Here is a 15,803-nt window from a genome sequence, read left to right as displayed (position 1 = left end):
AACAGATTAATCATTTGGGCCCAAACTAAATTTACCACCAATTTTTGTTCAAGATTTTCTTTGAGAATCATATTCTTATAACCAAAGCATTACTTGTCATTACTTCTGCAGCTATCATTATTGTCGGTTTGGTTCATCTACAATGTTTCCATGATGCACAAATTTAAGCCAATCCACAAGTTATCCGTATCATGAAAACGGCATAAATCTGCAAGCTAAGTGAGTTTTTCGATTTGCAAAACTTAATCGAACCCATCCTACTTGCGAATCATGCGCATTACAATACCACACAAGCTATTCAATTTTAAACATTTTCAATACTTCTGTCATCCTTTCTTGATCAAGTTTCAGGCGCTTGCGTAGCTAACTGCGTCGCTAATTATTACCATACAGCATACAGTTCCTTACCTTTTTTAAACAAGGCACAGGAGTCAATCCGCATCGATGGATGGATTGACATCGATGGATGTCAATCCGTTTCTATGGACATTTGCATCATGCAAATGTCCATAGAAACACTTAATTCGCACGGTAATGCAACTCCAAATTCGCATAATGCAAGTCATGCGCATCATGTGAGTCATGCACATCATGTGAGTCATGCGCATCATGGTAACATAGTGCTTTAGAAGACACAAACTTGGATTTGGAAAACAGCTTATTGACAGTTTCAGTTGCATTGGTCAAAAACTGGGCTCTCCAACTGTGGCTGCAATCGGTTGTGTGGCGCCTTTTGATGTTTTTGCTGCGCACTGAACTTCGCGTACCTTCTTACCTCAATCTTCATGCGTCTCAAATTTAAAAGAAATCAGAGTTTGAAAAAAGAACTTGAGATAAAAATTTAATCGGACATCGAACATCCTCAAGATGATCTGAAAAGCCTGACGATCCAGTTCAGTTGCCAACTGGTGCACTCTCTCCGCTATCTTTAGTACATATTAGACTATTATTATTATTGTCGGTTTTCGTCTACAAAATACTGAATGCGTTTTGTTAGCGTATCTATTTATTTCCATCATTAATTTTAGTAAAACAAGATACACAAGCAATTGCTACATTTGTGTATTTTACGCAAAAATGTGAGAATACAATGCCAGGGTACGAATTGCTACAGAAAACGCAATACATGTACATTCTCCATCCACGCCTGCTCAGTGTTTATGAGAAATTCAGCAAACTTTATATTTTACCTGCTCTTTTAATAAACAGTTTATTGTGTGACGTAACGTAAAGATGCTTAAAAAGTAATTTTTTACCTTGGAACAGAATGAAAAATTTTTACAATATTTATAATGGAAGAACTCCATTCTAAATTTGAACAAGTTGCATTTCGAACAGCCAGTCATTCAGTAGGCCTATTAGATTCACTCTTAAAAAGTTCTGATGAAACCTTTGAGTAACATCGGCAGAAAATTCTACAAAGTTGTTTTCACCGTCCAGCGTCACCTTTATTTACTCATGACCCACATTCCTGCAGACTTCTCTTGCTCTGCTGACTCCTGACCTTCTGCACTGGAAGATACGAGTTCCCAAACCCTTGCTAGTTACGAGCTAGGCAATTTTTGGCGTGTATTTGTTTATATTGCTCTAACATATTATCAATTCCTGTCACAGATATCTTCTCTGCTTGTTGATAAGAGCTGCTGTAAATTTGTCATCGAGTTTTGGCATGTGACACATTGATTGCAGTCATTATCCATAAGATAAGAATCGGGATAGTTTAACAGTGTCACACGTGACAGCGTATCCCTTGTAAGCTTACACTCACTGTATCTCCTGTCTTATGAATAATGTTTAGTCTGAGCTTATGAATATGATATTTCACCAGTGATATAGTAACCAAATTCTGTTGGAAAAACTACAGATAAGACAACTCTTGATCATTGTGGTAACTAAACAAAAGATGTTATGATAGATCCGTGAATCTAATTAGGGGGTTGTCTTCTCCTGCATTGCTCTAACATACATGACACACAGAGAATATTAAGATGTTTGTTGCATTGTATTCAGGTAACATCTATAGTGAGAGGCTTCTTATAGTCCACAGTATACAATATATCCTCAACACTTCAAATGTCAGCTAAAGTCTGTACTAGTAAAATTACTAACTTACTAATGCAGCTGTTTACTTGCAGTAGTGATACCTACTAACAAATGCTACAGAATAATCCTAAGGATAATAGCTATTCTAACATAGTGCTTCTACTAGTGTTAACCACTTACTACTCAGTACTACAGTGTCACCAGTGGAGGCATTAGCTATAGATTGATAAGTAGATAGATAGGCTAAAAAATAGGTAGATAGAGAGGTAGGTAGATAGATAGGTAAATAGATAGGTAGATAGATAAGTAGATAGGTAGGTAAATAGATAAGTAGATAGAGAGGCAGATAGATAGGTAGATAGATAGGTCGATAGATAGGTAGATAGATAAATAGATAGGGAGATAATAGGCAGATAGAGAGGCAGATAGATAGGTAGATAGATGGGTAGATAGGTTGATAGATAGGTAGATAGATAAATAGATAGGGAGATAGATAGGGACATAGGGAGATAATAGGTAGATAGATAGGTAGATAGATAGGTAGACAAATAGGCAGATAGATAAGTAGATTGATAGGCAGAAAAATAAGTAGATAGATATGTAAAGAGATAAGTAGATAGAAAGGCAGATAGATAGGTAGAAATATATAGATAGATAGGTAGATATACAGGTAGATAGAAAGGTAGATAGATAGGTAGATAGATAGGTAGGTATACAGGTAGATAGATAGGTAAATAGATAAATAGGTAAGTAGATAGATAGATAGATAGGTAGATAGGTAGGTAGATAGGTAGGTAGATAGAGAAATAGGTAGATAGATAGGTAGATAGATAGGTAGGTATACAGGTAGATAGATAGGTAAATAGATAAATAGGTAAGTAGATAGATAGATAGGTAGATAGATAGGTAGATAGATAAATAGGTGGATAGATAGGTGGATAGAGAGGTAGGTAGATAAAGAGATAGGTAGATAGATAGGTAGGTAGATAGAGAGATAGGTAGATAGATATATAGATAAATAGATAGGTCGATAGGTAGGCAGATAGATAGGTAGATTGATAGGTAGAAAAATAAGTAGATAGATATGTAAAGAGAGAAGTAGATAGAAAGGCAAATAGATAGGTAGAAATATATAGATAGATAGGTAGATAGATAGGTAGATATACAGGTAGATAAAAAGGTAGATAGATAGGTAGATAGATAGGTAAATAGGTAGGTAGATAGGTAGATAGGTAGATAGATAGGTAGATAGGTAGATAGATAGAGAGATAGGTAGATAGATAGGTAGATAGATAGGTAGATAGGTAGATAGGTAGATAGATAGATAGGTAGATAGGTAGATAGATATATAGATAGATAGGTAGGTAGATAAAAAGGTAGATAAATAGGTATAAACTACCATCACTGGTCAATGCCCCTAAAAGCAGATTAGACCATAAGACAAAAATAAAAAAGTGAAGCAAAATTATTCATTTCGAAAAAAAAAAATTTTCTTGTTTAACGCTGTTTTATGTGGATTGGCAAGGAGTTGGTGTTTGGTATAAGGTTTAGCAGATTGCCTGAAGAACTGGAAATATAATGGATAGCCAGGCAGATTGGAGATGCGATCTGAGTATTTTAGACAAGTGAATATGGGGTTTGAGGTTTTGGACTCAAGTAATGCCCCGGAGTTGTCATCTCCTACGTACAACTTGCCACATGACAGCGTATTCCTTGTAAGCTCACACTCACTGTATCTCCTGTCTTATGAATAATGTTTAGTCTGAGCTTATGAATATGATATTTTTTCATTTATATAGGGACCACATTGTTTTGGTAAAACTACAGAAAAGACAACTCTTGATCCATGTGCAATGTGTTAGCCAAACAAAAGATCTACATATGTTATGATAGAGCCATGAATCCAATTGGATGTTGTCTTCTCCTGCATTGCTCTAACGCGCATGATACACAGAGAATATTAAGATGTTTGCTGCATTGTATTCAGGTAATATCCATAGTGAGAGACGTATAGGCAACAGTATCCATTATATCCTCAACACTTCAAATGTCAGCTAAAGTCTGTACTAGTAAGATGACTAACTTACTAATGCAGATGTCTACTTGCAGTAGTAAGACCTACTAACGAATGCTACAGAATAATCTTAAGGATAATAGCTATTCTAACATACACTGGCTACTCCTATTGTGACTCACTATTTCAGTATATACATTACAATCATACTATAATCACATATTTACAGGTATTACAACAATCGGTAGACAGTAGGGTGTGCATAGTATTTTTGTATGTACACAAGTATATTTAATACAATCAATAAGCTATAATACATTATGCTGAATTAAAAATGCCTGCAGTGTTAGCAGACGGCCAGTAAAATCGGCATGTTTTGTTCACCCAAAGCACAGTAAATAAAAGTACTGATACAAATGTTAATATCAAATGTAGGTCACTTGTCAATTGTGAATTCTACAGTCAGAGATCTGCTTCTTTTTTAAAGATTTGTATGGTTCTCTTTTTATTCTGTTATTGTGATTTGACTTTTGTGGGTAAACTTCAGTTTTTATAATCTTTTCTGCTTCAGTTATATAAAACATTTACATTTAAATTATAAAGCAGACTATTATTATATAAAGCACATAAGAAGATTTTCATCTGTAAATATCCACAACCTTGCACAAATAGTCGTAATGATTTATAAAGGTGAGACAATCATCATCTCGAGTGAGGGAAGGGGTTAACTTCTTAACTAGTAGTTTAACCTTGTTCACATTAGCTTGTGATTTACTCTTGCTACTAGCTAATAGAATTCACCAACAAGCCATAAGATTACCCAATTGATGCTTAGCGTATCTGTTTTATTTTAAAAATTAATTAGGAGCAAAATATTTAATTTCTGACAACAGCCTCTTTCGTTATTGGTTAATTAGTTGTGACAAATATTTTTAACCTTTTCAATTTTAAATTTCAAAACGATTTCAAAACTAGACTAGGTTGACCGCTGCCAATCATAGCCAGTAAAGTTCATGCGGTTTACCCCTGCAACTTTTTAGAAGGTAAAATTCCAACACATTCACCTCGCTCTGCACCTTTTTCGCGATATGAATACTGTTTTGCAAATACATATTTTGACATAAGTTGCTAAGTTTACATACAGCGATATGGCAGCGACACCTGGGTGCACCAGTGCTAAAGGGCTACGCTGAGCCGACAAGCAGATTATGTTTCCATAGGGCGCTCAGTGAAGCGATGGTTGTGCAAAGACCTAAACGCATGCATAAGTTGTTGGTCGCTAAAGCCGTTTTCATGGCACAAAGATGGCGAATTGCAGGGGCTTTTTGCTTCCAAATAATGACACTCAGCCATGACAGAGTAAGAGCAACACTGCTGTTTCCATGATGACATTACACAGCCATATGGGGGGTATGTGTGTTTCTACGCTTTCGTTGTATGGAAACTTAGTATATGTCACGGATAAACACATGTATAGCCGGCACTCTTCGGTGCACTTAGAACCATCACAGGTGTCAAGCAGTAATGTTGGCTGGTATCTCACACAGTGACTTCAATCCTATGTCTGTACTTATTGAAATGGCTGGTAAGACAATATTATAATCCTGTCACTTCATTGTCTCTCGATGAATAAAGACAGTTTCCAATGGTGGCCAATGGTGAAAATTAGAGAAACTTATTGCTCGGAACTGACTCCGGTTGTCTGAGCTAAGGTGTGATTACTCATGTTCAAAAGACTTCACCACCTCGTAACCTCGTTAAGGGCATCCTGAATGGGCGGTCAGTCAGTCCTACCAGCTGACATGTTGACTCCATTAATCCATGGCAACTCTCTTAAAAACAATCAACTTTTTCAATGATGACAAGCTTTTAACTTACCAGATTCACTTTCTATCAGAATTTGGATCAGTCTCTAACTCATCACGGAAACTTTGGCAAATTTGAATGTCACCCGAGTTGGTTGCAAAGAACAGTCACACTAATGCCAACATGCCGAGCTCCTTTGCTCTTCATGATATTGGTTGCAATAATGTTCAGCAAGCATGCTAGTATTTTGCCTGCTACCAACTCTTTATGAGTACAATGATAACTGTTGGCTATAAAGTTTAGAGTCTCATATAGAGCTGTCTTATTAACACCCGCTTTTTGTATAGGATTAAATAATAATTTTCAACTTCAATGTTGATCAACCTATTATGTTATTTATGTAGAGCCATAAAATCTAGAATTTTCGCCGCAGGAATCAGGCCCTACTTATGCTGCTACGCTATCGATTACTTGAAGCACAACACGACCTGTTTCCTCAACCTGATTTATGTTGTAGTAAACGAACAAATCTACTCTGTGGTATATCTTATATGATAACGTTGCACAATAGTACAATACATTACTGTAGGTTATTACCTCACTGACGAGGTGAGGTTTTGCTAATAAGTCAACGCATTAACCATGTAATAACGTGTGATAGTTTTGCTGTATCGATAATAGTTGACTCCAAGTAAACGGTTGAAACTCAGTAGTTTTTGCCATACTCGACCTAATGTTGCTTTTTTTATGATACGTGGCGAAAAGATAATCCATGGATGCGGTGCGTCATCCCTTCCAAAGCGAGAGCATATTCTCTTAAGAGTTGTCTTTTCGTGTTGAATTTACCAGTTCGCGCTAAACAAAGCTCTCGCACTAACCGCTCTGTGATGTTTTTAATTACTATTGGTTCATTCCGTAAAACTCATCCACGTGATATCACTCGCCGCCATTTACAAACAACAGCATCAACAGGTGGTATATATTTATTAATTCCCCGTTTTGGGAGGTTTTTGGTATTCTTCGACTAGACTGTAGCGTTTAAAGATGTTCGATAAAGAGTTAACACCTCCACCCGACGGAAGGCTGTCTAGCTCTTCTGGATCTCCAGACTCAATACACAAGAACACTACTAATCGTTTGGGAACACCAAATTTCTTTTCTCACACATCTACCGCGTACAAGCCTATTTCAGCTCAAGCGATTCCAAAATTTAAACTGGACGATGATTCTGATTTTGAATGGGATGAGTCTCTTATTTCACCAGCGCCAAAGAAACCTCCTGCTTTGCGAAAAATACATAGGATAAGAAGCAGGTTGATAGATATTCACAATTCGCCTCCCGTTGAATCAGCCCGTAGAAACATAGGTAAGTTTAGATATTGCAATCTATTTGAAGTATTCATTAATTAAGATTTTATTTTTGTAGACGTTTGGCTTTTCTCTTTCATTTTTCGTGCTTGTTACTGTATCAATATACTAATTGCGGAACTTCTCTGCCAAAATTTATGTGTCGAAGTGGTCGTCACAAAAATAACAAATAAACTCAATATTTTAATAATTCACAATGTCATCCTAATGAAGCTATTGTGTTGCTCAATAAGTACGTCACTTGATAGTAAAAAACTTTGCAAATGCATTACTAAAAATATAATAAAGCGTATCTCATTTAGACGAACGTTATGTTCGGTACAGTTATCCTGCGGATCATCTATATTGAATTCAAACTCGCATCCAATTAATTTATTGCGGTTTTTACAAAAAATACTTATTTAAAATCTGTCATCAATGTTTTCATGCATTTACTAAAACGGTAAAACAAGCTGCCTACCTTAGATCCATAATAGTATTGCATCAGAACTGATTTAGTTTCTTCACCAAAACTCATGTAGATTGACCATTTTGCAACCGTGTTAGCATGTTATAACGTCATGTAGAATATTCAATTTTCATCAACCATACTATTTGAATTTTTAGAAACGTTGCGGCATGCGCTCTGCCCTACAAATTATTGGTACATTTCCGTGATTATGATAAACAGTTTTCATTGTAATGGATTGCCTGTCTATATTGCAATACACTTTTTTATCATCCATATTTTGGACTATTTGATTTGGATGTTTTACAAATGTTTACACGAGTAGAAAAAAACTCATTCTGCGTGACCAGCGTCATACTAAGTGCTTAAAAGTAAATCCGCATGATTAATCTGGCTTAAGCTGGGTCTGTCTTAGCACAATTATAGCAATTGTACAATACCTGAAATGTCATTTGCTGTGGTTTATTACATGTCAGACATGTAATAAACCACAGCAAAAAAACTTGCTGTAGGTAGTAGTCTAAATCCAATATGACACGTAGTCCTGGTGTTATAAGGAGTAAATTAAGTTATGATTTCACACTGATTCAGTAGTTCATAATGCGCCTTTTGAACCCTACCCGGTACTGTCAATATGTGTCAGTACCCCTGTGCAAGTTGTCACACAATAGGACTTTTTAAAACATTTATTAAATATATCTAAATATGCCCATAACCCAATGAGGTTTGTTGAAAACACTAGTAAATAAGTCCTGCAACATACAGTAAATGTCACCAAATACAAAAGCAATTGTTTCACAATTCTGTGGACACAAACCATAAAAATTTGTACGATTTCAATAAATTTTGAAAATCTATGCGGTAGCATCATATCCATTGATTATACGTTCATCATTGTTTTCTGACTGAAAATAGATAGCAAAATTATAGTTAGTATCAAGAAATTCTTCATCTGCATTACAGTCATCTATGACATACCAACAACATAGTCGTATAAAAAATTTTGTGATATAATTCCAGTAAAATTGTTATTAATGAAGGAAGTAGAGGAAGATGTTTGAAAATGGTTAAAGATGGAAGTAGAAGACCTGGTCCAACACCCCTATGTAAAAATTTGATGGGTTTACTCTGCTACTCAGAAACAGTGTTTGTAAACAGAGCCATGTAGATGCTCGTATACCAGGCGTCAGGGTTTAAAAGGTTAAGAGTCATAAAATTACAAGTTCGACAGCGTTTGTCATTCGACTATTTTCACATTTAGTGTTTTCAATTCAGAAGTATCTGCGTTATTCTTTGTTTCATATTGTGAACCTTTTTTTGTCAAAGAACTTTTTTTGGCATAAGAATATATTTGGAACAATTCGTTTTAGCAGTTTATTATGTCAAACGTTTATTTTATCAAATTTTTAAAATCATGATCGCAGTTGCTGCTTCGCAGTCTTCAGCAAATTTCTGTCTCCATATGACTCGTTTTGTTGTTTGATTTTAATTTTGTTTTACCTTAAATCCCAGAAGAACATAGTCATTGGGTACTGTTTGGTTGCTCAACTACAGAACACTGTTCTTTATCCTCTCATATGCTTTGCGATTCTCTTTGTTGGTATCATTTGGCAGGTGTTTTGTGTTGATATTCATATTTGTCATTCACCCAAGTGAATCACTCGCTATATACCATGGGGTGACAATTAGCTTTTGTTTATTTCTATGGTTGAACTTTCGAATGTTTGAGACACGAAAAAACCACATTTTGGTTTGTTTACCCTATTGAGAGAGTAGCGTGCTTTACTACCACAAGTCTTTGTTCCTGATACTGAATAAAAAAACGGTTGAGAATGTCTCCCAGCAATATGGTGCCTTGATCTCACAGTCAGCCGCGTTGTCTGTAATTGGGGTTAAAATAAACATTGCAGTATGTTACACTCTATTATTACCCCTTTGCAATATGTTCCTTTTGATAATTTTGATCAGAGCATATCCAGCCCTTCAAACGGAGTCATCCCATTGGAATTTAATCATAGTTACTCATAAAATAAAAAGTAAAATTTCATGCATTGTTTATTTTAATTCATTTCAGATAAAGAAAATAACCTCCGTCCAACACCACAATCTAGTCCATTAACAACCCCTCCTCATAAACGTCTCAGAGCACTGCAACTACACGACGGCTCCTTCAGCGCTTCTACGTCTCCGGTGCTTGTCATGTCCCGTCGATCACCCACTCGCTCAAGAAAGTTTTCTCCTCGAGGCTCGCTTTTCTCAAGTGGAGGCAAGCGAGTCCAAAAGGTTGCACCTCCAGATGCCAAGAGACTATCTATTAATCCTTTCACACCTACAAGAAATATGAAGACCGTGCAGAAAACTCTCAACAGAAATAGGTCCAATTCAGATAGGTAGGTCCTGTCTTTGTTGTTGTCATTCAACACCTGTCATATTTTCCCTAGTTCAAGCTGATTTCTTTTGAGTCAGTTATCTAGCAAAAACAAAAATTATTGTGTGTTGATATATATTGAACTGGTTATCACCAATGATGGTGACCTAATGACATTTTTATCTAGTTAATGTTGGTGATTTTGCTTGTATCAGATGATGCCATCAAGAACCATACATAAAAAGCTGTAAATGTAACACTAACAGGAAATGTCATGTTTTATTTTGTGACTGAATACCACAAATATGCATTGGCAAGACGATAGTGGTGATATAATGATAAAACGTTTCTTTTTGCAATTTCAACATATGTTTGCCATGGCCAATTATGGTAGTAAATATACAATTGGACCTCCTGCTAGTTCTACCTTCTTTTTATTTCAACCGATTTGTTCTTTTGAAATAATTACTCATCGAGTTTTTACCAGTCTATTCATATCACCAGTCGCCTCTGAATGATTAATGATTCATTTATGTCGACATGTCTTGCATCAACCAGTGTTGTCCGGCTCCGTTTCAGTGGTTTTGCTGATGACTCATGGCTACTGGATATAGGAAAGCATGACTCAAGTTGTGATATGGATGCAGAAGAGAGCTTTCAACAGGTATGTTATGTTATCTGCCTTCCATATTGGATTTTACTTCCTTCGTCTACTCCACCCAGTTCAGTATAAACTTACTTTTACGACGCTTAAGTTCTTATTTAAAGATTTTGAATGTTAAAGTTATAAGTCTATACGGTTAGGCCAATAACTTGAAAAGCAAATACGCTGAAACCAAGGACATTCTTCACGTTGGTTTCTTATAAATAATAGAGGAAGTGCCTGCAAATGTTCAAATCTTGAAGCTGTTTCTCAGCCTCAATAGACCTCGACGCTTTTCTGTTTGTATTTCGTACAAGTCCTAATCTTTTGAATTATTCGCCGTTTCAATAACCACATGACTATAGAAGCAGAGCTTGGCAACGGTTTTATTTGTCAAGGTAACCGCTATTATAAATTTGAATTAAACCCAATTGTCCAACCCTATTGTAACCATGACAAACGACCAAACATTTTCGTCAGTTAATTGGCTTGATAAGATGTCCCGGTCGAGTCAATGCCTTTTGTTTGCCAACCTAAACAAAATGAGCTATGTAAACATTTAACGCTTGCGTTTTAGCTGATACAATATTGTGATTCTTCGCTTGTGCTCAAATCCGGTGTCAATAAGTCAACAGTGATGCTACGCCGAGGCATGGAAGCTTCTTATTTTGACAGATTAACATACTGTGTTTAAACTCATTGTTATGGATGTGTTTCTCATGATTAAGGGTCTAGGAAAATGCTGGGTTACCTTGGCCATTTGCCACCTTCAAATTCAGTGAATTTAGTTTGTGTTCTAATCCCAGCTGCTAATTGTTACCTTATTACCTTGTTACCTGTTTCTTATCGGGAAGCAGGGAGAAAGAGACAGCTGTTTTAGAAGCTGTGGTCTTGAGTACTCCATTGATACACTCCATTGTTGTTGATAATAATCTTTCAGGATTTAGTACTTTAACTGTTGAGGTGACGGTACATACGTTAGTTTCTATAGTTCACCTTTGAGATGTTTAGTAGTTATGCTATGGTCTTTATATAGCCTGATCTGGATGAGATCTCTACAGCGCGTTACAAGGAGGAATTCTGTGAAGAGTCCATACTCGGTAATGGAGAGTTTGGCAAGGTCTTCAAATGCATCAACAAGCTTGATGGCTGCACATACGCGATCAAACGTTCCCAACAGCCTGTTGCTGGCAGCAACTATGAGTAAGTATTCTCTGCGTTTCTCTCTATTATGCAATGCTGCCATGTACCGGCTGATGAGAGGCTATCAAGGTTTCTTTTGTTGACAGGCGGTGCTCGAGGAATGAGGTTTACGCTCAGGCAGTTTTGGGAAAGCATGCTCATGTTGTACGCTACTACTCGGCATGGGCTGAGGATGGCTATCTCTACATACAGAGTGAGTACTGCACAGGAGGCAACCTGGAAGAAGAGATGGAGACGCATATCAAGCGAAGGACACAGTTTACTGAGGGAGAGCTCAAGGAGATGCTGAGACAGATTGCCACAGGGCTGAAGTATATCCACGCCCAGCTGCTCGTGCATATGGACATAAAACCTGGTAAGTCTTGAATTTTTTATTCATTTTCTTTTTTTCTTTGTGTGCCATTGTAGTCATTGTTAATCATTTCTAGATATGGTATGTGTTTCCATACAGAAAAGGTCATATTTTTAGTCAGTTGTTATGATGAGACAAGCTAGGTTCACAGGCTAAACTGCTGAGTGCATTCATGTGATTGTTACCTTTTTGGTTTCTACCAACAGCTCTTCATACGGTTCAACCGTCCAAACCTGGAAACGCATGGATTCGTAGTATCCATAATATTTAACTGTGTTTGCAGCGAACATATTTATCCAGTACAATCCGATGATAACTCAGTCACCAGAATCTGGCATTGAGGATGACCAGTGTAATGATTCCGAGCTTACCGAAGAAATCACCTATAAGATAGGTTAGTCTAGCTCTAATCTAGCTCTGCTTGAGAATCCGGCTGATTCAATTAATTAGAGATATATAGCGGCATTGTGTAATTTGTTTACCGCTTGATATCCCAGTTTTACAATGATTTAACTGATATTCTATTCAAAGTCCTTAGAGATACGTCTTTTAGACTCTTTGTCTCCGCGTTATGTATTAAATTACTGGTGAGAAATTGAATTAGCGTGTTTGCTCGAGCCAAAGGTGGAAGCATGTTCTATTACATAAGAGTTGTTATATTAAGCTATTGAGTGGTGGGCAGCAAATTAAGGCGCTCTCCGTTGATTTTAACTGTTTGAAGTGTTTTGAATAAATAATTTGAAAACCGTTATGTTGAAAATGTGATTGTGTGACTAAGACAGCTGTGCATGGTTTTAGGTGACTTTGGGAATGTGGCTTCCCTGGGTACATTACACCTTGAGGAGGGTGACTGCAGGTTCCTTCCTAATGAAATACTTCACGATGATTTTCACAACCTTCCAAAGGCTGATATCTTTTCCCTCGGTCTCACCATCTATCAGGCCGTAAGTTTAATTTGTCCTTTTCACTGGCTAACGAGTCAGTTGCTTTTTTTTTATGTTCTATAAGGTACTAGCATCTTTGTAATATGATATGTCAGTTGCTAAGTATCTCTTAATTGTCTAAGAGTCTCGTAATTGCTGGTATAATATTTGCAGGCAACTCTGACCAAGCTTCCAAAGAATGGAAAGGAGTGGCACGACCTGCGAACTGGCAACCTTCCATATATGGAAGGTCGCTCGGCCAACTTCAACAAACTCATCCAGGTATGCTGTCTCAGTCCCTCGCTGTCTGTAGTCTCCTTGGTCCCTCGCTGTCTGTAGCCTCCTTGGTCCCTTGCTGTCTGTAGTCTCCTTGGTCCCTCGCTGTCTGTAGCCTCCTTGGTCCCTTGCTGTCTGTAGTCTCCTTGGTCCCTCGCTGTCTGTAGCCTCCTTGGTCCCTTGCTGTCTGTAGTCTCCTTGGTCCCTCGCTGTCTGTAGCCTCCTTGGTCCCTCTGTCTATAGCCTCCTTGGTCCCTCGCTGTCTATAGCCTCCTTGGTCCCTCGCTGTCTATAGCCTCCTTGATCCCGTGCTGTCTGTCTGCACCTCGTGTGTATATATGATGTCAGTTCGAGTCTGATTCGTTCGTTTGTTATATGTAGAGAATGGTGCAGCCAAATGTGGCTTGTAGGCCATCAGCCGCTGCTATTGCTACGCATCCAGAGCTGTGTCCGGCAGCATTGAGGTCACGACAAGAGTTGGCACGAGAGCTGAATGAAGAGAAGTTTAAGAATCAGGTGCTTTCTGAGTAAGTAAAACCTCTGAGAGAGCGAAAGCTTCTTTCGTTAGCAGGTGTTATATTGCTCAGAGTTGTTTACTTTTACTGCCATTTTTCGATTTATCCGTGGCAGCTGTGTGTCGCTATTCGTATGTTCTTTATTTACATTATGCTCACAAAATTCTCATCTATTTGTCAGGCAGCTGAGAGCGGTACAAGAGAGGGAGGAAATGCGAGCTGGCCTCGCAGCTGTCCGTCCAAATACTCGAGCCAGTCGAATGGTCGGTGTCAAGGTTAATCGTAGCAAGAGTCTCACCAACTTTTAATGTCGCTTAGTCAACGTATACCGGAAAGTCGAGGGAATGTAGCAATAGTCGTGTGCAACTGTGGGACATCAATACACAGATAGTCTCCTGGTGTGTATGTGTAACCGTGTAACCGGTGTGCCCTTGATGGAAGGGAGATAGCCAGTTCTGAGCTGGCGTTTGACATTGAGCATATCCTTATACACTTATACACCTATCTTTTTTATTTTATTTACTTATTTGCAGTTATGTTTGCAATGAGGCCTAATCACTATGCAATACGATATTGTATACACCTACCCAGGGTCTTCCGAAACAATTTCTCTCTCGTAAGAGCTATATATGTATATAAAAACGGTAAGTATTGGAAAGAATTGATTCCTTCAATAGGGGACGAGCAGCTGATTGTTGACATACTCATTCCTTAAATTTTTTATGCACTATTATTGCGTGCAATGTATTGAGTGCAATGTATTTCTTCCTAAAGCCTTATCTTATTGTTCGGGCATTATTTGTGTGATGTTTTGGGGGTGGGAGGGTTAGTTCGGATAAGGGTGCACTGTATGCTATCAGACTCATTATTTCACGTTAATTTCAGGGTTCACACGTAGCTTCAAGTATTTATTATCCTGTTAATATAGGTTTTACTTTGCCGAGTAAGGCTGCCAGTTCTGCTAAAGGTAATGCGTGTTTGCTGGTCATCAAATATTTTTTACAATAAATGTGAACAGCAAAGGATCTCACTTCTCTTCTGCCAATCTCTTGACTATGTTCTTTCAAACAGTACATGGTAGCGGATTAAGCTATTGTTGGTTAATCATTGGACATCTCATAGTTATTGTTGGAAATATCTGTTCATTGCTTTTGGTCTATCACATATTGGATTGTGTATTTTGGTTAAATGTTCTAGGTAATAAACTTGATTGTGTTACCTCTGAGTAGTGGAGTTGTGCCTGCATGCTGGAAAGCCAAATACACTACTAGTTGAAAGTAAGATAACATTAGGTAGTAGCAAAACCAATGTGAATTACATGATAGGTCTGAACAGAGATGTTAAAGAAAAAGATATGCATTATTTCATTGTCAAGGTGTCTGTCTAGAAAAAATTACTTTCTAAGTTTTCAAATGTACAAAAATAGCTGAAACCTCATGAATTTAGCAAGCTCTTGCATGTAGAGTTTCTACCAGCCTCTTGGCTGTAGTTACAACCAAGGTTTCGTTGACATGATCTACAACAAAAATAACCTAGATACACGAATCTACTGATGAGCAGCATTCTCCATAAAATTGTCTAACCAAATTCCATGGAAAGTACCATTTTATGGCTAATTCAGCTATGACAACTATTCCTTGTACTACCCACTAATATACATCTTAAAGTGGACCTCGCACAAGCACCATAAATCCCGTTATCATCCATCTGAGCCCTCTTGACATTACATCGCAGTTGTAGTCTACAGGAAATTTGGTGGGAGTTTCTACTTCACAGTTGTCAACTCAGCCAGCTGCGAAAGGAAGGCAAGGTTAGTCTTTATTCTAGTGTCATGTCTAACAACT

At 37.5% G+C, this 15,803-nt stretch overlaps 2 protein-coding genes across 2 annotated transcripts; one reads left to right on the top strand and one right to left on the bottom strand.

Moving 5' to 3' along the window:
* Positions 1-2,286: 2,286 nt before the first annotated feature.
* On the bottom strand, positions 2,287-3,445 carry LOC137405306 (guanine nucleotide exchange factor subunit RIC1-like). The gene is made up of 3 exons (XM_068091533.1): positions 3,176-3,445; positions 2,690-2,977; positions 2,287-2,409 (listed from the first exon to the last, which is right to left on the bottom strand). Exons 1-3 carry the CDS (start codon positions 3,443-3,445, stop codon positions 2,287-2,289), a joined length of 681 nt encoding a protein of 226 aa, XP_067947634.1.
* A 3,381-nt stretch (positions 3,446-6,826) lies between these two features.
* LOC137403774 (wee1-like protein kinase 1-A) lies at positions 6,827-15,184 on the top strand. Its single transcript, XM_068089811.1, has 10 exons — positions 6,827-7,229; positions 9,754-10,069; positions 10,627-10,711; positions 11,727-11,893; positions 11,980-12,248; positions 12,529-12,639; positions 13,044-13,189; positions 13,343-13,450; positions 13,826-13,971; positions 14,141-15,184. The coding sequence occupies exons 1-10, from the start codon at positions 6,908-6,910 to the stop codon at positions 14,265-14,267; spliced, it is 1,797 nt and encodes a 598-aa protein (XP_067945912.1). The 5' UTR covers positions 6,827-6,907; the 3' UTR covers positions 14,268-15,184.
* Positions 15,185-15,803: the final 619 nt, after the last annotated feature.

The sequence above is a fragment of the Watersipora subatra genome, chromosome 9 (assembly GCF_963576615.1).
Source record: "Watersipora subatra chromosome 9, tzWatSuba1.1, whole genome shotgun sequence".
Lineage (NCBI taxonomy): Eukaryota > Metazoa > Bryozoa > Gymnolaemata > Cheilostomatida > Watersiporidae > Watersipora > Watersipora subatra.
Note: the sequence above shows the minus strand (reverse complement) of the source record. Positions and strands in the feature narration are given on the sequence as shown.

Excerpts from the sequence above, each read along its gene's own strand:
- LOC137405306 (XM_068091533.1), bottom strand. The coding sequence starts at position 3,445 with ATGGTAGTTTATACCTATTTATCTACCTTTTTATCTACCTACCTATCT. Across the intron at positions 2,978-3,175 it reads CTATCTACCTATCTATCTAT|CTATCTATCCACCTATTTAT; the intron begins ATATTTCTACCT and ends CTCTCTATCCAC. Across the intron at positions 2,410-2,689 it reads ATATCTACCTATCTATCTAT|CTATCTATCTACCTATCTAT; the intron begins ATATTTCTACCT and ends CTATCTATCGAC.
- LOC137403774 (XM_068089811.1), top strand. The coding sequence starts at position 6,908 with ATGTTCGATAAAGAGTTAACACCTCCACCCGACGGAAGGCTGTCTAGC. Across the intron at positions 7,230-9,753 it reads ATCAGCCCGTAGAAACATAG|ATAAAGAAAATAACCTCCGT; the intron begins GTAAGTTTAGAT and ends AATTCATTTCAG. Across the intron at positions 12,249-12,528 it reads GCATATGGACATAAAACCTG|CGAACATATTTATCCAGTAC; the intron begins GTAAGTCTTGAA and ends CTGTGTTTGCAG.